The 24,800-nt window shown below is 44.0% G+C and overlaps 1 protein-coding gene and 1 long non-coding RNA gene across 3 annotated transcripts in view; one reads left to right on the top strand and one right to left on the bottom strand.

The window, feature by feature from the left end:
• The window catches only part of RNF135 (ring finger protein 135), a 16,329-nt gene extending 5,178 nt beyond the window's left edge, over nucleotides 1-11,151 (top strand). For both annotated transcript variants that reach the window (XM_008997116.6, XM_008997115.5), the window contains exons 3-5: nucleotides 1,596-1,716; nucleotides 7,802-7,888; nucleotides 9,645-11,151. In XM_008997116.6, the coding sequence (XP_008995364.3) occupies nucleotides 1,596-1,716; nucleotides 7,802-7,888; nucleotides 9,645-10,174 (738 nt within the window). In that variant the 3' untranslated portion in view covers nucleotides 10,175-11,151. The remainder of the gene's footprint in view (nucleotides 1-1,595; nucleotides 1,717-7,801; nucleotides 7,889-9,644) is intronic.
• LOC103793184 (uncharacterized) lies at nucleotides 1,507-24,800 on the bottom strand. Its single transcript, XR_620167.6, has 2 exons — nucleotides 24,638-24,800; nucleotides 1,507-1,646 (listed from the first exon to the last, which is right to left on the bottom strand). It is a non-coding gene; the product is annotated as an uncharacterized LOC103793184 (long non-coding RNA).

Genomic DNA, 24,800 nt, shown 5'->3' with positions numbered 1-24,800 from the left:
AATGGACATTTTTTACAGGCTTTTAAACCTACTTTGTCATGCAAATGAGAGAAAGGCAATAGCTAGCATGTGGAAAACACTCAGTAAGTGTAATACTACTGTATTTTGATTGGTGGAAAGAATGAGGAGTGGATTATGCAAAGCTGGGAAAGAAAGTCAAGGGTTGAAGTTGGTGAGCAGATAAAGGACTGTATTGGGGAAGAACAGGACCTGAGGCTAAAGAAAATCAGGGAGCATGTGTTGGAGGCCCCAGAAAGCAGGACCTAGATGTAGGCAACGTGAGAGGTAGCTCTTGGGAAGTGACATGATATAATGATAGAGGTGGGAAAAGATTCCTTTTTTTTTTTTTGAGACAGAGTCTTACTCTGTCACCTCCAGGCTGGAGTGCACTGGCATGATCTTCTTAGCTCACTGCAGCCTCTACCTCCTGGGTTCAAGTGATTCTCCTGCCTCAGCCTCCCACGTAGCTGGTATTACAGGCACCTGCCACCATGCCCGGCTAATTTTTGTATTTTTAGTACAGATGGTGTTTCAGCATCTTGGCCAGGCTGGGCTTGGACTCCTGACCTCAGGTGATCTGCCCACCTCAGCCTTCAAAAGTGCTGAGATTACAGGTGTGAGCCACCACACCCAGCTGAAAAAGTTATTCTGACCTCCGTGATTTATCTCAGTAACTGTCTGTAATATTTATTTTATTTTATTTTTAAAATTATTAATTAATTAATTTTTTTAGAGATGGGGTTTCTCCATGTTGGCCAGGCCAGTCTCGAACTCCTGACCTCAGGTAATCTGCCCACCTCGGCCCCCCAAAGTGCTGGAATTACAGGTGTGAGCCACCGTGCCAGGCCAATATTTATTTTATGAAGCCCCTATGAGTTAGATGTGGCCCCTAAAAAAAAAGAAAATAAAAAAGAAAGCCCCTATAAGATGCGCCTAAAAATGTTAAACTTTTTTGGTATTACCTAAGAAATCCAAGTTTATTGTGCAAAATGTTAGAATAGCATTAAATAAAGCAAATTAAAATGCTCCATAACTCCATCACCCAGAAATAACCACTCTTTGATATTTTTGCTATACTATGTATTATCCCAGATTGTTTTCAAGGCATATATTTTGAGGGCCTAATTTTGTTTTTAAAAACTTGCTAGCTGGGTGTGGTGGCTCACGCCTGTAATCCCAACACTTTGGGAGGCTGAGGCAGATGGATCACCTGAGGTCAGGAGTTCGAGACTGGCCTGGCCAACATGGTGAAACCTCATCTCTACAAAAATTAGCAGGTGAGGTGGTGGGTGCCTGTAATCCTAGCTGCTTGAGAGGTTGAGGCAGGAGGCTCGCTTGAACCCGGGAGGTGGAGGTTGCAATGAGCTGAGATCATGCCACTGCACTCTATCCTGGGCGACAGAGCAAGACTCAGACTCCACAAGAAAAAAAGATTTACTTGGAGTTAAATAGATTAAATAAAAATTATAAATGGACAGAAGGACTTGAATATAATATTTGATGGGCTGTGTAGGGGACTTCTGTTTATTCATTTTAAAATGATTCATCAATACACTTTTTCTTCTGGGGTGGATCTTTCCATGGCTTTTCCAAAGCTGGTGACTTCCGATGCGGCTGCAGGGAAAATCAAAGATATTCTCCATGACCTAGAAGAAATTCAGGAAAAATTGCGAGAAAACTTCTCCTGGAAAGAGGCTCCTGAAGCACCAACACAGAGTGAGCTGATCTTATTTTATTGGAGGAGGATTAAATATGGAAGTTGGGGGTAATGGCAAAGTGCTCCATGGCTTTGTTCTTTGGGGACAGGATCCCAGAGTCCAGCTATATTACCACTGTGGTGTTGGGAATCAGGTAGGGGTGAGCTGAGGTGTTTTTGTGGCAGAATATGCTTTTGGCGATGACTGAAGCTATGATGTATCACTTAATAGATAGAGACTCATTTTTGAAGATCCATGCACATCCAGGCAGGCAAATCACCTGAGGTCAGGAGTTCAAGACCAGCCTGGTCAACATGGCGAAACCCTGTTTCTACTAAAAACACAAACATTAGTCAGGTGTGGTGGCAAGTGCCTGTAATCTCAGCTACTTGGGAGGCAGAGGCACAAGAATCACTTGAACCTGGGAGGTGGAGGTTTCAGTGAGCCAAGATCACGCTATTGCATGCCAGCCTAGGCAACAAGAGTGAAGCTCCATCTCAAAAAAAAAGAGTAATTTCTTATGTAAGTGGAGAAGCATGATTCCTTGGAAAAGTTCCTTAAGGAAAACAGTTAGAGAGCAGTTTATCAGTTGTTCCAAAAATTTTCTGAGAAAAAAAGCACCTTCTTATCCTGTGTTCTTGTAAACTTAGGTTGGATTCCTTAGTAATTTTATTTATTTATACAAATTTAAGATCAATTTTTAAATTTGGGGGGTTACATTTAAAATTTCTCATTCAAAAATCAAAACAGGGCTGGGTGCCGTGGCTCACACCTGTAATCCCAGCACTTTGGGAGGCTGAGGCGAGTGTATCACCTGAGGTCAGATTTCGAGACCAGCCTGGCCAACATGGTGAAACCCTGTCTTTACTAAAAATACAAAATATTAGCTGGGGTATGGTGGCACATGCCAGTAGTCCCAGCTACTCTGGAAGCTTAGGCAGAAGAATCGCTTGAACCTAGGAGGCAGAGGTTGCTGTGAGCCAAGGTTGCGTCACTGCACTCTAGCCTGGGCAACAAGAATGAAACACTGTCTCAAAAAAAAAAATCAGAACAGTATAAAAAGGGCATACAGCCCAATCTCCCTCCAATCCTTGCCAATTGCCCTATTCTTTTATCTCAGTGCACCACTTTTATTAGTTTTTTGAATGTCTGTTCAGAAGTTATTTATGCAAATATCAGCAAATATGGATTTATATTCTTATTTCTCCCAATTTTTTAATACACAAAAGATAGCACATTAAATGCATTGTTCTGGAGTTTGTTTTTCTCTTTTACTTAATACATCTTCATTGTACAGATCAGTACTTAGGACATATGTTCTCTGCTTTTTTTTAAATGCACCTAGAGCATTTTCTCTTCTACAGCTGTCAGTATTCCAGTGTCTGGGTATGCCAACACATACTTACTCAATCCTCTACAGATGGATGCATGATTGTTTCCAATTGTTTCCAATGACAAATAATGTTGAAGTCAATAACTGTGTATGTACATTATGTCATATGGGTGCAGATATAATTGCAGCTTAAATTGCCAGTGAAGGTTGCTGGGTCACAGGGTAAATTCATTTGTCATTTTGATATACATTGCCAAATCACCCTCCAGTTGGTTTATACTAGTTTTCCCCACAGAAGAAGTGTGTATCCCCAACCTGCCAATTGAGTGTGTTGTCAGACATTTTGTTTTTTTAAACCAATCTCATGAAATTAGCCGGGCTTGGTGGCGGGTGCCTGTAATCCCAGTTACTTGGAAGCTTGATGCAGGAGAATCGCTTGAACCCGGGAGGCGGAGGTTGCAGTGAGCCAAGACTGGGCCATTGCACTCCAGCCTGGGCAACAAGAATGAAACTCTGACTCAAAAAAAAAAAAAAAAAAAAAAAAAGATGTGAACGTATACTGCACTTTTAATTTGTGTTTTTCCATGAATTGTCTGTTTATATCTTGTGTTATTGGTCTTTTAAAAATTGACATTTAGGAAGTCTTTGTAAATTAAAGAGATTAACCTTTTGTTTGTTATATGAATGGCAAATTTTGTTCCTTATATGTCACTTATCTTTTTACTTATCTTTTATAGGTTTTATAATGCCATACAGACATTTTTAATTTTACATATTTTTTTTTTTTTTGAGGAGTTTTGCTCGTCTCCCAGGCTGGAGTGCAATGGCATGATCTTGGCTCACTGCAACCTCTGTCTCCTGGGTTCAAATGATTTTCCTGCCTCAGCCTCCCAAGTTGCTGGGATTACAGGCCTGCATCACCATAGCCGGCTAATTTTTGTATTTTTAGTAGAGACAGGATTTTACCATGTTGGTTAGGCTGGTCTCGAACTCCTGACCTCAGGTGATGCATCTGCCTTAGCCTTCCAAAGTGCTGGGATTACAGGCATGAGCCATCATGCCTGGCTTTTACATAATTTTTTATAGAGATGAGATCTCACTATTTTGCCCAGGCTGGTCTCAAACTCTTAGGCTCAAGCAATCCTTCTGCCTCTGCCTGCCAAAGTGCTGGGATTACAGGTGTGAGCCACCATGCCCGGCCTCAATTTTTTTTTTTAAGAGACAAGAGACAGGGTCTTGTTCTGTTGCCTAGACTGGTTGACTAGAGTGTCATGACAATTCCTAGGCTCTAAATGTTTCCTTTTTATTTTTATTTTTTGAGACAGAGTCTTACTTTGTCACCCAGGCTGGAGTGCCATGATGCCATCATGGCTCACCCCAGCCGTGACCTCCCAGGCTCAAGTGATCCTCCCTCCTTAGCCTCCTGAGTAGCTGGGACTGCAGGCACGTGCCACCACACCTGGCTAATTTTTGTATTTTTGTTAGATACTGGGTTTCACTATGTTGCCTAGGCTGGCCTGGAACTCCTGGGCTCAAACAATTAGGTCACCTCAGCCTCTTGAGTAGGTGGGACTACAGGTGGCACTACCACACTTTGTTAATTTTTTGTTTATTTTTTTTTTGTGGAGAATAGGTCATGCTTCTATTTTCACATAATAAATTTTATCTGGTTTTTCTTTTAAGCATTGTAGATTTTAAGTTTTAGTTAGAAAACTCAACCACCTGAAGTTTAGTAAGGAATTTTCTGATGTATATGTGTGTGTTTGTATTTTTACAGTTTACATTTAAATCTTTGGTTTCATGTTTTACATTGAAAACTTTGACCCATTTCAAGTCTATCTCAGCATGTATCCTAATGCATTTTGTTTTATTTATTATTATTTTTTTTTGAGATGGATTCTCACTCTGTTGCCCAGGCTGGAGTGCAGTGGCACGATCTCAGCTCACCACAACCTCTGGCTCTTAGGTTCAAGTGACTCTCTTGCCTCAGCCTCCCAAGTAGCTGGGAGTACAGCTTCAGTAGGACTGTAGGCCCACACCACCATGCTCAGCTATTTAAAGAATTGTTTTGTAAGGCTGGGTATGGTGGCTCACGCCTGTAATCCCAGCAGTTTGGGAGGCCGAGGTGGGCAGATCACAAAGTCAGAAGTTGGAGATCAGCCTGACCAACATGGTGAAACCCTGTCTCTACTAAAAATACAAAAAGTAGCCAGGTGTGGTGGCACGTGCCTGTAGTCCCAGCTACTTGGGAGACTGAGGTGGGAGAATCAGAAGAATCGCTTGAACCTGGGAAGCAGAGGTCATAGTAAGCTGAGATCGTGCCATTGCACTCCAGCCTGGGTGACAAAAAAAATTGTTTTGTAAAGACAGGGTCTCATTATGTTGCCCAGGCTGGTCTGGAGCTCCTGGCCTTAAGTGATCCACCTACCTCAGCTTCCTAACTAGCTGGGACTATAAGCATGGACCACTATGCCTTGCTTCATATTGCAGAATTAAGCAACAATTATACCCATTAAGCAACAATTCCATATTCCCTCAACCCCCTCTTACCTAGCAACCACTATTCTACTTTCCATTTCTATGAATTTGACTATTCTGTATATCTCATCTGAGTAGAATCATACAGTTTTTGTGTGAGAGGTTTATTTTACTTAGTATAATATACTCCAAGTTCACCTATGTTGTAGCATATATCAGAATTTGGTTTCTTTTGGATGTTTTTTGGTTTGTTTCTTTGAGATGGAGCCTCACTCTGTTGCCTAGGCTGGAGTGCAGTGGCGCGATCCTGGCTCACTGCAACCTCCGCCTCCTGGGTTCAAGCGATTCTCCTGCCTCAGCTTCCTGAGTAACTGGGATCATAGGCGCGTGCCTCCATGCCCAGCTAATTTTTGTATTTTTAGCAAAAGACGTAGTTTCACCACGTTGGTCAGGCTAGTCTTGAATTCCTGACCTTGTGATCTGCCCACCTTGGCCTGCCAAAGTGCTGGGATATCAGGCATGAGCCACCATGCCTGGCCTTATTTTTTTTTTTTTTTGAGATGGAGTCTTGCTCTGTCACCCAGGCTGGAGTGCAGTGGTGCAATCTTGGCTCACTGCAACCTCTGCCTCCCAGGGTTTTAAGCGATTTTCCCACCTCAACCTCCCGAGTAGTCACTGGGATTACAGGCATGTGTACCACACCTGACTAATTTTGTGTGTGTGTGTATTTTTAGTAGAGACAGGGTTTCGCCATGTTGTCCAGGCAAGTCTTGTACTCCTGACCTCAGGTTATCCACCCACCTCAGCCTCCCAAAGTACTGGGATTATAGGCATGAGCCACTGCACCTGGCCAGAATTAATTACTTTTTTTTTGAGACAGAGTCTTCCTCTGTCATCCAGTCAATGGTGCCATCTCAGCTCACTGCAACCTCCGCGTCCCAGGTTCAAGAGATTCTCCTGCCTCAGCTTCCCAAGTAGTTGGGACTACAGATGCGTACTACCATGCCCAGCTAATTTTTGCTATATATATTTTTTAATTTGAGACTGGAATCTTGCTCTGTTGCCAGGCTGGAATGCAGTAGTGCAATCTTGGCTCATTGCAACTTCTCCTCCTGGGTTCAAGCAATTCTCCTGCCTCAGTCTCCCGAGTAGCTGGGACTACAGGCACGCTCCACCACACCTGGCCAATTTTTGTATTTTTAGTAGAGACAGGGTTTCACCATGTTGGCCAGGATGGTCTCCATCTCTTGACCTCATGATCTGCCTGCCTCAGTCTCCCAAAGTGCTGAGATTACGGGCATGAGCCACCATGCCCAGCCTGCTTTTTGTATTCTTAGTAGAGACGAGGTTTCACCATATTGCCCAGGCTGGTCTCGAACTCCTGACCTTGTGATCCACCTGCCTCGGCCTCCCAAGGTGCTGGGATTACAGGTGTGAACCACCGCACCCAGCCCAAATTCATTACTTTTTGAGGCCAAATAATTCCATTGTATGTATATATCACATTTGTTTATCCATTTCTCCGTCTATGGACATATGGATTGCTTCAGTTCCCACCTGAATTTTGAGAATGTCCTCCTGACAGGCAGCTTTCTTGCTCTCATGGCCTAAGTTGTCACAGGCACACCCTAGACAAGGTCTTTCATCTCTTCTCAGGCTAAGTCTTAGATTCACTTCAGCTGCGGTCACTTAAAGATACAACTAGGACAAGATTTCACCTTCAAAGTCTGCACTCTAGGACTTCCCTTGCTTATCATCTGCTTGACTTGGTCATTGTACTCTAGCACACATGACTGCTTAAAGTTAATAATTAAAGTTTAGCACATTGACAGGGAGAGGTGTCAGCAATGGTGATGAGTCTCACACCAACTCAGTTACCCAGTTTATATGACAACAGTTTAAAGCATTGACTTGGGGGTCCTGGATATTCTAGGTGTCAGGGTGCTGCGATCCTCTGGAACTGTATTAGTTAATTTTATTTCATAAGTGTGCATAAAACACCTTCTATATATGGGGCTGGCATGGGGCTTGGTGCTTAAAACAATATAGATGAACAAGATCTCTGCCATCAAAGAGCTTAGAGCTTAGTGAGGAAACAGTGAAAAGTCCACAGTAAGAACACGGAGGTGCATGTACCTGGGCTGCATGCACTGCCTCTGCCTGATCCAGTCCTGACGCTGAAAAATGTGCAGATGATGAGAATATAAGCCGTGTGCCTTGATCATGATGTTTGGATACCTTCAGTTTGCCTTTTTCTGATGGGACTTTCCCCTCCTAATTTTTTATTACTTAGGGGAACACTTGGAAGCCCAGTCTTCCTCCTCATGCCCAATGTCTGACCAGAGCCCTGCACTCAGGAGAGCTTCTCACTTTGCTCAGTGTAAGTATGTGGTTCACTTTAAACTTGGGTGTGGCTTGCTGCGGAGCAGAGCTTCGAGAACATGCTGTGTCCATCTATCTCCCTACTGCTGGGGCCACTCCTTGGCTTACTGCACATGGATTATTCCCTATACCAGGTCCTTCCATTGAGGGGAGCCGATTGCAAAGGCAAAGCAGGTTGGGACTCTATACCCAAGAGCACTCAGAGGCAATCTTTGAGCATCTCTGCTGTGGCCACCAATTACAGCCAACTGCCTGTTCCCAAACCTGCTGAGATCTTTCTGCCTTCCCAGTCTGGGGTAGTCCTTAAGAGCATGGATCCTGGGGCCAGACTTCTTGGGTTTGACTCCCAGCAGCTCCACTAACTAGTAGTGTGATCTTGAACAAGTCACTTTAGCTCCTAGGGCCTGGGTTCCTCATCTATAAAATGGAGATAATATAGTACTTCTCTTGCGGTATTGCCATGAGGGTTGAGTGAGTGAGTATGAGGACAACACCTGGAGTAGTCATGCTATGTAAGTGTTAGCAATATACTCAATAGGAAACCATATGAAATACACAAAGTGAATAAGATATGGTCCTTAATTGGGAAGTTTCAGTTTAACTGGGGAGATATAAACAGCTGTGGTCATAAATCACCATAAGATAGCTAGAAGATGGTAAGTATCTTGAGAGAACACATAAAGCACCAAGGGTGTTGAGAAAAGCAAGAGATGACTTTTTTGCTGGGTGGGATGCAGAGAGGGCTTCCTGAAAGATGACTAGTGGGTAAGTAAACGTTAATATGGGAAAGGGGTATTGTTGATATAACAATATCAAATATATGTATAGAAAATTGTAAGTTGATATACCAATTTTTGTTCGTTTGCTTGTTTATTTTTGTAGAGACAGGGTCTCTCTATGTTGCCCAGGCTGGTCTAGAACTCCTGGCCTCAAATGATCCTCCTACCTCAGTCTCAAAGTGCTGGCATTACAGGCATGAGCCACTGTGCCTGGCCTGATTTTTTCTTTTTAGAGACAGCATCTTGCTCTGTTGCCCAGGCTAGAGTGCAGTGGCACAATCTTGGCTCACTGCAACCTCTATCTCCCAGGCTCAAGCAATTCTCATGCCTCAGCCTCCCGAGTAGCTGGGATTACAGGCATGAGCCACCATGCTCAGATAATTTTTGTATGTTTAGTAGAGACAGGATTTTGCCGTGATGGCCAGGCTGGTATTGAACTCCTGGCCTCAAGTGATCCACCCGCCTCAGTCTCCCAAAGTGCTGGGGTTATAGGTGTAAACCAGTGTACCTGGCTGAAGGAGCTGGCCTGATTTTTTTAAATTGGCACGTAATAACTTTAAAGTGTGGGTGCAGTGACTCATGCCTATAATTGCAGCACTTTGGGAGGCTGAGATGGCAGGATTGCTGGAGCTCAGGAGTTTGACACCAGCCTGGGAAACATGGTAAAGTCCTGCTTCTTTTCAAAATAAATTTTAAAAATAAATAAATATAATTGTACATATTTATGGGATATATAGTGATGTTTCCATACATAGGATGCATAGTGATCAGATCAAGGTAGTTAGCATATCTGTCATCTGAAACATTTGTCATTTCTTCCTGTTGGGTGATGTGCCAATTTTAATGCCAGTGTGAGTAAAACATTATCACACCAAAAGATACAAAGCTCTTTTTGCTATTTCAAGACCTCTTAGCATGGATGATCAAAAGATAACTGGCCATGTTCTTATTGTTCTTTTTTATTTTTTTCCGAAGGGGCCATTAATCCAACCTTTAACTTGAAGAGCCTTTCCTGCAGCCTGGAAGTGTCCAGGGATTTCCATACAGTGACTGTGTCTCCCCGCCCACAACCCTATCGCGGGAGTTGTGAGAGGTTTTCTACCAGCCAGGTCTTATGTTCCCAGGCCCTCTCTTCTGGAAAGCATTACTGGGAAGTGGACACTAGGAATTGCAGCCACTGGGCAGTTGGTGTGGCTTCCTGGGAGATGAGCCGTGACCAGGTCCTGGGAAGGACTACAGACTCTTGTTGTGTGGAATGGAAAGGGACTAACCAGCTCTCTGCATGGCACATGGTCAAGGAAACTGTCCTTGGCTCAGACAGACCTGGGGTGGTAGGCATCTGGCTGAACCTTGAGGAGGGGAAGCTTGCCTTCTATTCAGTGGACAATCAGGAGAAGCTTCTGTATGAGTGTACCATCTCTGCCTCCTCTCCTCTGCACCCTGCCTTCTGGCTATATGGCTTACATCCTGGAAATTACCTGATAATAAAGCAAGTAAAGGTGTAAGGTTTCCTCAGGGATTACAAAACAGTGGTTTCCTGGTTTCTCCTTCCCAGGGCAGTAACTTGTCTTAAGAATACCACTTTTGCTGGGTGCAGTGGCTCACCCCTTTAATCCCAGCACTTTAGCAAGGTCAGGAGTTCGAGACCAGGCTGACATGGCGAAAATCCTTCTCTACTAAAAATACAAAAATTAGCTGGGTGTGATGGCAGACACCTGCAATCCCTGCTACTCAGGAGGCTGAGGCAAGAGAATTGCTTGAACCCGGGAGGCGGAGGTTGCAGTGAGCTGGGATCATGCCATTGTACTCCAGTCTGGGTGACGAGCAGGACTCTGTCTCAAAAAAAAAAAAAGAATACTGCTTTTTAGATAGAGATTGGGTCTCACTAGGTTACCCAGGCTGGTGTCAAATTTCTGGCCTCAAGCAGTCCTCCCACCTCAGCCTCCCAAAGCGCTAGGATTACAGATGTGAGCCACCACATCTGGCCAAGAATACCACTTTTGAAGTTAATCCTTTTGTGTGATACAGGATTAACTCAGCTGTTATACTGAACCCTGCACATTCTAAATAAAGGACATGCCCATGCCTGGCTCCTGGGAGATAACCTCTAAGCCATTAGAATATCCTGCCTGATAAGAGTGTTTTTGTTTACCTGTGGGCCTGGGCCATGCAGTATCAGCTTGACCTCAGGAGGCTCAAGCTGAGGAGACTAAGCCATGTGGGCAGTGAAGCATGCCTATGTGACCAATCCCCCAAAACAGCCCTGGACACCACGGCATGGGTGAGCTTCCCTTGTTGGTGATACTCCATGCACACATCATTGTGGCCACACATCATTGCTGGGAGAATTAAACATTATCCTCAAGACTCTGCCAGGAGAGGATAATTGGATGTTCTCTTCGACCTTGCCTTGTGTGCCTTTCTTCATTGCTGATTTTAATCTGTGGCCTTTCACTGTAATAAACTGTAACTATGAGTACAACAGCTTTGCTGAGTTCTTTTGAGTCCATCTAGTGAATCACTAAACGTAAGGACAGTCTCAGGGATCTCCAAACATAATTTGCTACTTATCAATTGCTGTGTAAGAGTATTGCCACAAATTTAATGGTTTAAAATAACACATATTTTTTATTTCACAGTTTCTAAGAGTCAGGAGTCAGGGCACAGCTTAGCTGAGACTCCTACCTTGGAGTTTGACAAGCTGCAGTCAACATGTCAGCTGGGGACACAGGGTCAGCAGAGGCTCGACTGGGGAAGGATCTGCCTCCAAACTCACATTGTTGTTGGCAGCCTTCAGTTCCTTGTGGGTTGCTGGACTGAGGGCCTCAGTTTCTTTCTAGTTGTTGGCTGGAGACCACCCTCAGTTCCTTACCCCATGGGCCTTTGCAACACAGCTGCTTGCTTCCTCAAATCCAACAAGGGAGAAGGTCTCCTAGCGAGACAGGCACAAAATCTTACATAGATCTTACATAGCATAACCATATGAACATGTAACCATGTACATCCCATTGCCTTTGCCTTCTATTGATTAGAAGCAAGTCGCATTATCATCCACACTCAAGGGGTGGGGATTACACAAGGACATGAATCCCAGGAGACAGGGCTCATGGGGGCCTCCCTACGGTATGTCTGACACAGCGTATTATTTCACACTTGATTTCCCCTGTTTTTAAAAACCGTTTTATTAACATAAGAAAACATGTAGAAAACTACATGAAACGTGGAGCTTAATGAGTTATTATAAGGTCAACAAATACCCTTGTAACTATCATTTAGGTCAAGAAATAGAACCTGCTACCCTTGCCAAAAGCTCCTTCTTGTGCCCTATTCTAATCACAAAACCCTCCCTATGCCTGAAAGGAGTCTTGACTTTCACACTAATCACTTCCTTGCATTTCTTTAGAGTTTTATCCCTCAAATATGCATCCACAGCCACATTAAAAAATGGTAGTTTCATCCTACCCATTAAAAAAAAATTGGTGTGTCCTTTCCTGTAACAGCTTTGTTGGGAATATTATTTATTTATTTATTTTTATTTTGGATCTCACTCTGTCACCCAGGCTGGAGTGAGTGGTGCGAATCTTGGCTCACTGCAACCTCCACCTCCTGGGTTAAAGCAATCATCATGCTTCAGCCTCCTGAGTAGCTGGGATTACAGGTCTGAGCTACAATGCCCAGCTAATTTTTGCATTTTTAGTAGAGATGGGGTTTCGCCATGTTGCCCAGGCTGGTCTCAAACTCTTGAGCTCAGGCAATCTGCCTACCTCAGCCTCCCAAAGTGCTGGGATTACAAGCATGAACTGCTGTGCCTGGCCTACATATAATTTACATACTGTGAAATTCACTTATTTAAAGTGTACAAATACATGGTTTTTTTAGTATATTTACAGAGTTATAAAACAATCACCCTAATCTAATTTTAGGATATTGTCATCACCCCAAAAAGAACCCTCGTACCCATTATCATTTGATATCTCTTAGTCTCCTAATCTCTCTCTCTCTCTCTCTTTTTTTTGTCTTACAATTCATCTGTAGAAGGACCCTGGTCTTGACTAGCACCTATTCCCAAGATGGAGACATTCAGCTCTTGAACTAGGTTGAAGAGAAAGCCCTGTCATGCAAACCAGCCAGGCAGTTTTTGACAGTATATTTAAACTCTTCTTGCCTTTCTTTTCCCCTCTCAAATGGACATCATTATTATTTGCCCTTCCTTACCTTCCTCACAGGATTGCTGAAGGAATTAAATAAAGTAGGAGGTGAGGAAATCAAAGAATACAAAGGCAATGGTAATTGCAGCAGCCATGACGAAATTACATCTTAATATCACTCACCTTGGCCTCTCACATCCTGAGACTCACACCTAATTTCTATACAGGATCAATCACTCCTTCAAAACAGGGCAAGCAGAATTCTTCATCATGGTCTACTAATATACTTTCTGAGTCTCACCTCTGCCCTGCTTGATGGGTATTACTACCTTTTTGTTGCTGCCTAAGGAAGCAGAGGCCAGGACAGGTGTGGGGGTTTGTCCAGGGTTGATCAGCCAGTCATGGCAGAGCTGGAACCAGGCCCAGTTTTCTTTCTTACTTTTTTTTTTTTTTTTTGAGATCAAGTCTTCCTCTGTTGCTCAGGCTAGAGTGCAGTGGCATGATCTCGGCTCACTGCAACTTCTGTCTCCAGGGTTCAATTGATTCTTGTGCCTCAGCCTCCCAAGAAGCTGGGATTATAGGTGTGCGCCCCCAGTCTTGGCTAATTTTTGTATTTTTAGTAGAGACAGGGTTTCACCACATTGTCCAGGCTGGTCTCGAACTCCTGACCTCAAGTGATCCACATGCCTCGGCCTCCCAAGTGCTTGAAATACAGACATGAGCCACTGTACCTGGCTGGTTTTCTCATCCTGGAGTTTCTCCCCTCATTACTCCCCGATGAGGTCCTATGCTAAGGTCAGGATGTGGCCTTCTGCTTTGAGGGGACACAGCCAGCCCTAAAGTCATAAGATACCCTTTCCTTCTGGTTTTGGTGACTGTCCTTAGTATAGTGGCCTTGAGTTGTCTAAGCAGGGACAGAGCTTCCCTGTTTGTGCCAAGTGACCACTAAGAAGCTATGGATGGCCAGGCACGGTGGCTTATGCCTTTTGGTGGCTGAGGTGGGCGGGTCACCTGAGGTCAGAAGTTTGAGACCAGCCTAAACAACATGGTGAAACACTGTCTTTACTAAAAATACAAAAATTAGCTGGGCATGGTAGCACACACCTGTAATCCCAGCTATTTGGAGGCTGAGGCAGAAGAATCACTTGAGCCTGGGAGGCAGAAGTTGCAGTGAGCCATGATCATGCCAGCCTGGGTGATTCATTGAGACTCTGTCTCAAAAATAAATAAAATGAGACCCGGCGCAGTGGCTCACGCCTGTAATCCCAGCACTTTGGGAGGCCAAGTGGGAGGATCACAAGGTCAGGGGTTCGAGACCAGCCTGGCCAATATGGTGAAACTATGTCTCCACTAAAAATACAAAAATCAGCCAGGTGTAGTGGTGGGTGCCTGTAGTCCCAGCTACTTGGGAGGCTGAGGCAGGAGAATCGCGTGAACCTGGGAGGTGGAGGTTGTAGAGAGCTCAGACTGTGCCACTGCACTCCAGCTTGGGCTACAGAGCAAGGCTCCATCTGAAAAAAAAAATAATAACAAAAAAATAAATAAACAAATAAAAAGAAGCTATGGGCCCTATCTTTCTGCATCAAGGAGCTCTTATCTTCTCACCCAGAGTTAACTTTGATGTTTGCCTTTTGTGCCAAGATTCAGAGTTTGGAGTGCGGGATTTTAGCCTCTTGAGGTTCTTTGGTTATTGTCCTCTCAGACAGTGTTTATCGCAATGAGGCCTCTGTGAGTGTGGGTTTTATCTGCCAGCCACATGATGTCCCCATGCTGGGGCCAAGGCACTAGAATCAGAACGATAGGAAAGACAGGAAGGCTATCACTTTTGACTCCCTTGCTTTTGGCTTGCACTTTGTGTCAGCGTATCTCTTCCAGGATACTGTAGAACATAGTGTCCTTCCCTCAAACCAAACATAAAATCTCCAAAGGAGAATAACTAAAGCTGAAATGCCAGAGGATGAAGGACCTCTCACTGGAGTCTGCACTGTGGGGCTGAGGAAATCTCTGCCCATGGACCAAGCCAGAAAGACTTTCCTTGGGGACTGTCTTAGTCCATTTGGGCTGCTTTAACAGACTCCCATAGACTGGGTGGCTTACAAAAAAACAGAAATTTATTTCTCTGGGCACGGTGGCTCACGTCTGCAATCCCAGCACTTTGGGAGGCCAAAACAGGAGGATCACTTGAGTCCAGGAGTTCAAGACCAGCCTGGACAACATAATGAGATCTTCATCTCCACAAAAGCATTATATATGCTTTTTTTATATAAAGCTGATGGTGATGGCATGTGCCTGTAGTCCCAGCTACTCTGGAGGCTGAGGCTGGAGGACTGCATGGGCCCAGGAGGTCAATACCATAGTGAGCTGTGATCATGCCACTGCACTCCAGCCTGGGTGACAGAGCAAGACCATCTAAAAGAAAGAAAGAGAGATAGAGAGAGGGAGGGAGGGAGAGAGCAAGAAAGAGAGAGGAAAAAAGAGAAAAGAAGAGAAGAGAAGAGAAAAAAGAAATTTATTTCTCACAGTTCTGGAGGCTAGGAAGTCCAAAATCAAAGTGCTGGCAGATTTGGTGTCTAGTGAGGGAGCTCTTAGGAGTCCCCCACTTTTTTTTTTTTTTTTGAGACAGAGTCTCACTCTATCACCCAGGCTGGAGTGAAGTGGCATGATCTTGCCTTACTGCAACCTCTGCCTCCCGTGGTCAAGCAATTCTCCTGCCTCAGCCTCCTGAGTAGCTGGGATTACAGACACCTGCCACCACACCTGGCTAATTTTTGTATTTTTAGTAGAGACGGGGTTTCACCATGTTGCCTAGGCTGGTCTTGAACTCCTGACCTCTGGTGATCCACCCTCCTCGGCCTCCCAAAGTGCTGGGATTACAGTCCCTTTTATAAGGTCACTAATCTCATTTGTGAAGGCTCTATATTCATGACCTAATCACCTCCCAGTACCATTGCATTGGGGGTTAGAATTTCAGTACATGTAGTTTGGGAGAATGTGAACCTTCAGTTTACAGCAGAGACACACAGGCCCTGGGAAAGCACCAGGAACTCCTTTAGCAGCTTCTTGCCCTAACTGGGGTCATTTCTGTCAAAAATTTGTTTTCTGTCAGGGCTTGTCTCTCTTAAGTGCTTTTTTTGCTGGGGGTTGGGGAGAATGGAGTGTCCTCATCAATGCCGTGGGCTGCTTTTCTTCTCTTCTCTTGCACCTTACACATTCTGGTCAGGCAGATGCTGGATAGTTCTGTTGAATCCACTATTAGGTCTGGGGCTTTGGGTTCCTGGTAGACCACTTGCTAAGCAGGAAGCCACCATCTTGTTAGGCTTGAGGAATCCTCTAAAATAGTTATATCTATCTGTCCCTTGCTTCTCTTTCAAATACTATTTTGTTTTGTTTTTGAGACAGTCTTGATCTGTCGTCCAGGCTGGTACTGTGGTACAATCTTGTGGCTCACTGCAACCTCCACCTCCCAGGTTCAAATGATTTTCCTGCCTCAGCCTCGTGAGTAGCTGGGATTTTGGGCACATGCCACTTTCTTGTATTTTTAGTACAGATCAGGTTTTGCAATGTTGTTGAGGCTGTTTTTGAATTCCTATCCTCAAGTGATCCATCCACTTGGCCTCCCAAAGTGCTGAGATTACAGGGGTAATCCCTTATTTTTATTTAACTTAATTAATTAATTAATCTTTTTGAGATGGAGTTTCACTCTTGTTTCCCAGGCTGGAGTACAATGGCACAATCACAACTGATGGCAACCTCTGCCTCCCAGGTTCAAGCGATTCTCCTGCCTCAGCCTCCTGAGTAGCTGGGATTATAGGCATTTGCCACCACAATCAGATGATTTTGTATTTTTAGTAGAGATGGGGTTTCTCCTTGTTGATCAGGCTGGTTTTGAACTCCCAACCTCAAGTGATCTGCCTACTTCGGCCTCCCAAAGTGCTGAGATTACAGGCGTGAGCCACCGTGCCCAGCCAATTTTATTTTATTATTATTATTTTTTGAGAGTCTTGCTCTGTCATCACCCAGGCTGCGACCTGCACCTCCTGCATTCAAATGATTCTCCTGCCTTAGCCTTCCAAGTAGCTGGGACTACAGGCATGCACCACCATGCCCAGCTAATTTTATATTTTTAGTAGAGATGGGGTTTTCCCATGTTGGCCAGGCTGGTCTCAAACTCCTGACCTCAGGTGATCTGTCCCCCTCGGCCTCCCAAAGTGCTGGGATAACAGGTGTGAGCTACAATGCCCAGCCTCTTTTATTTTATTTTTTAGTCAGGGTCTTGTTCTGTCACCTAGTCTGGAGTGCAGTGGTATCATTATGGATCACTACAGCCTTGACCTCCCAGGCTCAAGTGATCCTCCTACCTCAGCCTCCTGAGTAGCTGGTACTACAGGCATGCATTGCCATGCCTGGCTAATTTTTTATTTTTTGTAGAGACAGGTTCTCTCTATGTTGCACAGGCTGGTCTCAAACTCCTGGACTCAAGCAATCCTCCCACTTCGCTCTCCCAAAGTGCTGGATTTTTATAGGTGTCAGCCACCATGTGTGGCCTACTTTTTTTTTTCCGGGGAAGTTTAATTTGAAGACTTGGTTTTCCAGCGGATTTCAGAAACAAAACACAAAATCAAACAATGCCTGAGAAATTTGGGGAGATGTCTCAGTCCCCCTTGCCCTGATTAAGGGAGAAGTGCTTTCCCCAGGGAAATGGGGGCTTTCAACAGGAAATCAAGGATCTTCCTTTGTGTATGCTCAGCTCCATCACCCCTAACTCTGCCTGAGCCCTTAGCCCCAAACTCCAAATTCTTCCTCATTCATGATTCCTCAAAACCCCAACCACTGCATGATTGTCCTTCCAAAGACTGCAGACTTCCTCTTTAATTGTAGTATTTACATCATCCTGAAGATTTATTTTGATTTGGGATTTGCCTTCCTAATTAGCCACAGGACTTTTTTAGGACAGTGTTTCCCAGGCTTCAGCTGTTCATGCGCCACCTGGATGATTCAAGTCAATTTTGCATGTCTCTTGTACCATAATTTACTTAGTATTTTTCCCTAAGTGAACTCACTTTCCCCTCCTCACATATATTTTGTATTGTATTGTATTTATTTGAGACAGAGTTTCTCTGTGGCCCAGGTTAGAAGGCAGTGATGTGATCTCAGCTCACTGCAACCTCTGCCTCCCAGGTTGAAGTGATTCTCCTGCCTCCCAAGTAGCTGGGACCACAGGTGCCCACCAGTACACCCAGCTTTTTGTATTTTTAGTAGAGACAGGGTTGGCCACGTTGGCCAGGCTGGTCTTGAATTCCTGACCTCAGGTGATCCACCTGCCTGGGCCTCCCAAAGTGCTGGGATTACAGGTGTAAGCTACCCTGTCCAGCCAGTTTTAAAAAGAAACATTTAAACAGCTGGGCGCAGTGGCTCACACCTGTAATCCCAGCACTTTGGGAGGCCAGGTGGGCGGATCACGAGGTCAGGAGATCAAGACCATCCGGGCCAACATGGTGAAACCCTGTCTCTACTAAAAATACAAAAAGATTAACGGCGTGGCGGCACACACCTGTAGTCCCAGATACTCGGGAGGCTGAGGCAGGAGAATTGCTTGAACCCAGGAGGTGGAGATTGCAGTGAGCCAAGATTGTGCCACTGCACTACAGCCTGGGCGACAGTGGGAGATTACGTCTCAAAAAAAAAAAAAGAAACATTTAAATGTTCATAGGTGGAAACCAGAGTCATGTGTTTTAGGTACAGGGTCTACTCTAAATATGTTTCCAGGAAAACACAACAATATGACTACCTTAGTATTGTCCTCTGTCCAAGGCTCTGAACTCGAGGCTTGCTCAGAAGCCCTTGTTTTCATCTTGACTTAGAATCCGAAGATAAGAGAAAACAGAAAGACTTTCTAGACACGAGAGTCACTGTTTCTCAATGTCCTTGCTCCATCTACAATAATCTCTTGTTCTACCACTTTGGGAAACATGATTCTAAGAGATTGGTCTGGAGTGACAGAGTTCCTTCTTCTCTCCAGAGATGTCACTTTCACCAGAGGTCTCATTCTTTTACGTCTGCATGACCTCAGTGAAGGACTGTGTCTTCTCTCCTTCCCCAGTGCAATTGTTTCACCTTTATTTTTCAAAATAAATATGCCCTGTGGGAGAGAACCTTACGGCTTTAGTCAGGGGCAACCTCCAGGATATAATGTTTGGAGTAACTGACTGCCTTTCATGTCAGTTAGGCACCAGGGTTTGACAATTGATTCTGCCTCCTCAAACCATCTCAGTTCTGGCCCCTGCTCTTCCCTCTCCATCCACACTCTGGGTTCAGACTCTTATCACTTCTCTCACGGATGATTTATTTATCTATGTATTTATTATTTTTATTATTATTTTAAAGATGGGGGTTTCACCATGATGGCCAGGCTGGTCTTGAACTCCTGACCTCAGGTGATCCACCCACCTCGGCCTCCCAAAGTGCTAGGATTACAGGCGTGAGCCACCGCACCTGGCTGTATTTATTATTTATTTATTAATAGAGATGGGGTTTCATCATGTTGCCCAGGCTGGTCTCAAACTCCTGTACTCAAGCCATCTACCCACCTCAGCCTCCCAAACTGCTGGGATTATAGGTATGTGCAACCATGCCCAGCCTCTCCTGGATTATTTTGTTCTTTTTTTGGAGACAGAGTCTTGCTGTGTTGCCCAGGCTGAAGTGAAGTGGCTCGATCTCAGCTTACTGCAACCTCCACCTCCTGGGTTCAAATTATTCTTCTACTGCCTCAGCCTCCTGGGTGGCTGGGATTACAGGCACACACCACCATACCTGGCTAATTTTTTGTATATTTGGTAGAAATGAGGTTTCGCCGTATTGGTCAGGCTGGTCTCAAACGCCTGACCTCAGGTGATCCACCCACCTCAGCCTCCCAAAGTGCTAGAATTATAGGCATGAGCTACTACATCTGGCCAAGTGCTGTGTTTCCTATTCCCTAGGAATAGGAAACAGAATGCTTCTGTGACCCCAGATGTGTGGGGATTATTTCCCCACACACCAAGCAAGTAATTCTGCAGCAGATACCAGCTGGGTGTCCTATAATTGAGTTCAATTCTGACACTATCTACCAGAACATACTGTCAGATCTCATAGGTTGAGGACTCAGTCCCACAAAACTGTCCCTATGTCAGATGCCAATCACAAGCCCCAGGTTGTGAACTGTGCTTGTGATCGACCAGCTATAAACTGGCATTCCCCCATCCCCTTCCTTGGGTTCGGTTAATTTGTGATAGCAGTTCATAAACTCAGGGAAATGCTTACTGTACCTCTTAGGGAAGGTTTTTGGAAGGGGTGGTTAGGACAAGTAGGGAATAATTTGGAGGATTCTAGTGAGAAGAAATATGGATGCCTAAACATGAAATTCCTTGTTCACAACTTGCCTGCCTTGATAAAAATCTATGTTGTTCATTACTATGTCCTTAGCACCTAGCACAGAGCCTCGAGCATAGTGGAAATTAGTAAATATTTGTTGAATGACTTAATAAACATGATATCCTACATTAGCATCTCACTTAAAGCATTGTTATTCTTCAGAATGTTTCTACATAGTTTAAAATACATAATTATTAGGCCAGGTGTAGTGGCTCAGAACTGTAATCCCAGCACTTTGGGAGGCCGAAGCAGGCAGATCACAAGGTCAGGAGTTCGAGACCGTCCTGGTTAACACAGGAAAACCCCATCTCTACTAAAAGTACAAAACATTAGCCAGGTGTGGTGGCATGCGCCTGTAGTCCCAGCTACTCGGGAGGCTGAGGCAGGAGTATCACTTGAGGAGAATCACTTGAACCCAGGAGGCGGAGGTGGCAGTGAGCCAAGATCGTGTCACTTCACTCCAGCCTGAGTGACAAAGCGAGATTCCATCTCAAAATAAAAAATAAAAAAATACACAATTACTAATTAACTTTTGGGCTGGGTGTGGTGGCTCACACCTATAATCCAGCATTTTGGGTGGCTGAGACAGGTGGATTACCTGAGGTCAGAAGTTTGAGACCAGCCTAAAAATACAAAAATTAGCAGGTATGGTAAAATGCACCTGTTATCCCAGCTCCTAGGGAGGCTGAGACAAGAAAATCACTTGAACCTGGGAGGCAGAGGCTGCCGTGAGCTGAGGTTGTGCCTCTGTATTCCAACTTGGGCAACAGAGCAAGACTTGAGACTCCGTCTCAAAAAAAATGCTGGGTGTGGTGAATCATGGCTGTAATCCCAGCACTTTCTGAGGCCGAGGCAGGTGGATCACCTGAGGTCAGGAGTTCAAGACCAGCCTGGCCAACATGGCAAAACCCCATCTCTACTAAAAATACAAAAATTAGGCTTAAGGTGCACACCTATAATCTCACTACCTGGGAGGCTGAGGCAGGAGAATAGCTTGAACCCAGGAGGCAGAGGTTGCAGTGAGCTGAGATTGCACCACTGCACTCCAGTGTGGGCCACAGAGCAAGAGTCCATCAAAAGTAATAATAATAACAAATAAAAATAAATCAATAAACTTTGAAATTTTACAAAAGATGGTTGTACTAAAATTAATTTATGATCTTTAACATACTTTTTCTTTTAGTTTTTGTTATCTGAGTAACACATGGGCATGCTTGTAAAAGTTCAAAATTTAAATAGTCTAGAAGGTTAAAGTTGCATAAATGAATATATCACAGTTTAATTGTCATAATTGCATATACTTTCATATTTCTGTATTCTCACTTATTTTGTAAATACTTTCCCATCTTTCTAATAGTCACTAAATGACTGCAAAAATTCCAATCATGTTATGTCATACTTAATTTAGCTATTACCCTACAATTGTACATTTTTCCTTTTTTTTTTTTTGATGTAGTTTTTTGCTCTTTTTGCCCAGGATGGAATGTGGTGGCACGATATCGGCTAACTGAAACCTCCACCTCCTGGGTTCAAGTGATCCTGGCCTCAGCCTCCTGAGTAGCTGGGATTACGGGCATGTGCCACCAAGCCCAGCTAATTTTGTATTTTTAGTAGAGATGGGGTTTCTCCATGTTGGTCAGACTGGTCTCAAACACCCAACCTCAAGTGATTCACCCACCTCAGCCTCCCAAAGTGCTGGAATTACAGGCATGAGCCACCTCGCCCAGCCTTTTCTATTTTTTTTTTAACATTTTAGAAAGTGTGTAGTATTGCTTAAACAGAATACACACACACACACACACACATATGTATATATCTGTTGCTATAAACAAAATATATTTATTCTGAGATATTAAGGGAAAAAAACCAAAGTGTCTTTTTTTTTTTTTGAGACAGAGTCTTACTCTGTCACTCAGGCTAGAGTGCAATGGCACTGGCTCACTGCAACCTCTGTATCTTGGGCTCAAATGATCCTCCTGCCTCAGCCTCCTGAGTACCTGGGACTATAGGTATGTGCCACCATGCCTGGTTAATTATTGTATTTTTTTTTTTTTGAGACAATTTCACTCTTGTTGCCCAGTGCAATGGCATGATCTTGGCTCTCCGCAACCTCCACCTCCTGGTTTCAGGCAATTCTCCTGCCTCAGCCTCCTAAGTAGCTGGGATTACAGGCATGCACCACCATACCTAGCTAATTTGGTATTTTTAGTAGAGACAGGGTTTCTCCATGTTGGTCTTGAACTCCTGACCTCAAGTAATCTGCCCTCCTCGGCCTCCCAAAGTGCTAGGATTACAGGTGTGAGCCACCACACTGGCCTAACTATTGTATCTTTTGTAGAGATGGGGTTTTGCCTTGTTGCCCAGGCTGGTCAAACTCCTGGCCTCAAGTGATCTGCCTGCCTTGGCCTCCCAAAGTGCTAGGATTACAGGCATGAGTCACACACCCAGCCCCAAGTGTCTTTTCCTATTCTCTTACGCAGTCATTCAGCATAACACTTTTGATACCAGATATATGTGAGTTTTTTCCCTCACACACCAAGCAAGCAATTCTGTAACCAGCTGGATGTCATATAATTCAGTTCAGTTCTGACACTTGGTGAGCCCACAGGTTAAGGGCTCAATGCCCTAAGACTATCCCTCATTGCTGCTAGGCATGAACCTGTACAGTATGTTACTACACTGAATACTGTAGGCAACTGTAACACAATGGTGAACGCATCTGTGTATCCAAATGTATCTGAACACATAAAAAGTACAGTAAAAATACAGCTTATCTTCTTATGGGACCACCGTCATATATGTGGTTCATCATTGACCAAAATGTTGTTGTGTGGTGCATGACTAGATATATACATGGTCATCCCTTGATACTGAAGAGGATTTATTCCAGGATCCCCTTGAATACCAAAATCTGAGGATGCTCAGGTCCTGCAGTTGGCCCTGCTGAAACCCCGGATGTGAAAAGTAAGCCTCTGTAACCATGTGTTCTACATTCCAAGAATATTGTATTTTCCATCCTCATTTTGTTGAAGCCACAGATGTGGAATTCATGGACATGGAGGGTGGACTGTACATATTTATCTATCTACATTTTTTCTTTTGAATTATTTTCTTATAATGTATTTAATTCTTGCGATTTCTTTGCAGAGATAAACAGAAATGATAGTTTTTTCTTGCATTAAAGAAGAGCAAGAAAATAAATTATAAATGTACCATTCCATGGAATTTTTTGTTTGGCAGAAATGACTTGTGGCCTAAAAAACTTTTAAGAGAGACAGAGAGAGAGAGAGAGAGTGTGTGTGTGTGTGTGTGTGTGTATAAAAGATAAAATAAGTCAGCAGGCTAGATGTGGTGGCTCACATCTGTAATACCAGCACATTAGGAGGCTGAGGCAGGTGGATCATTTGAGCCCAGTTCAGGACCAGCCGGGCAACATGATAAAAACCCCGTCTCTACAAAAAATAAAACAACAATAACAAAAAATTAGATGGGCATAATGGTGCATGCCTGTAGTCCTAGCTACTCAGGAGGCTGAGGTGGGAGGATCCCTTGAGCCCAGGGGTTGGGGAATAAAAGGGTGGGGGTGGAGTGTGGGGTGGAGATTGCAGTGAATTGAGACTGCGACACTGCACTCCATCCTGGGTGACAGAGTGAGATCCTGTCTCAAAGCAAAAAAAAAAAAAGAAGTCAGCAAAATTTTTAATGTCTCTAAAGTGATTACAACTTAAATGCATTTTTGCCTTTCAGAGTTTACAATTTGGTGGGCAGGCTAATCAATTTGCCTTTGGGAAGATGATACAAATCAGTAAATGAATTTCTAATTTAAGGGTGATATGAGAGCATGTACTACATTTTAAGCAATGTGATGAATGCTTTACCTGCATTATTTTATTTAATCCTCAGAAGAAACCTATGAAATAGCTCCATTTTGCAGATGAGGTTTATGTTTTTCAGGAGGTCAGTCATTCGCCCAACATTGCTAGTCAGTGTTACACAGCTAGCAAAGTATTGGAGATAAAATGTAGGCTCCAGAGCCCATGCTCTTAATCACCCACAGAAATTCAGGCCATTTGGGGGTAGGCTTCTCAATATCAATTATGTCTTAATTGAGAGTATTTGTTTTCCAATTTGTCTGAAAGGAGCTCAAGAAAATTAAAAAGAAAACTGGATGCAACCTAATTAACAGATGAAGCTCTTGTCTGGAAATTTCCTTTCAACACTGTTATAATCAAATGCCTTTTAATAAGTAATTGTGCTGAGTGATATATCTTTAAGTCAAATCAAGCAAACAGGCAGGATCCATGTCCTCTAGAGACCGACCCTTGTGACTGATGATGCAGAAGACATGGATGTTTGAACAATGAACCAAGAACAAGTCTGTTAAAAGGCAAGATAAAATACAGTATTTACCTGGTATCAAAGCGCTGGACTTTTCCACTCCTCCAGAGTGGGCCCGGGAGGGAAAAGGAAGAAGGCATCCTGGAAGGAATGGGACACAAAAGTGAAGAAAACGCAAATGACGGATGCTGCTTTGGGTTTAACTTCAAAGACCAAAGATAGATGGGTCTGAAGC

The sequence above is a fragment of the Callithrix jacchus genome, chromosome 5 (assembly GCF_049354715.1).
Source record: "Callithrix jacchus isolate 240 chromosome 5, calJac240_pri, whole genome shotgun sequence".
In the NCBI taxonomy this organism is placed as follows: domain Eukaryota; kingdom Metazoa; phylum Chordata; class Mammalia; order Primates; family Cebidae; genus Callithrix; species Callithrix jacchus.
The sequence above is the reverse complement of the archived record's forward strand: the minus strand, read 5'-3'. Positions and strand labels throughout refer to the sequence as shown.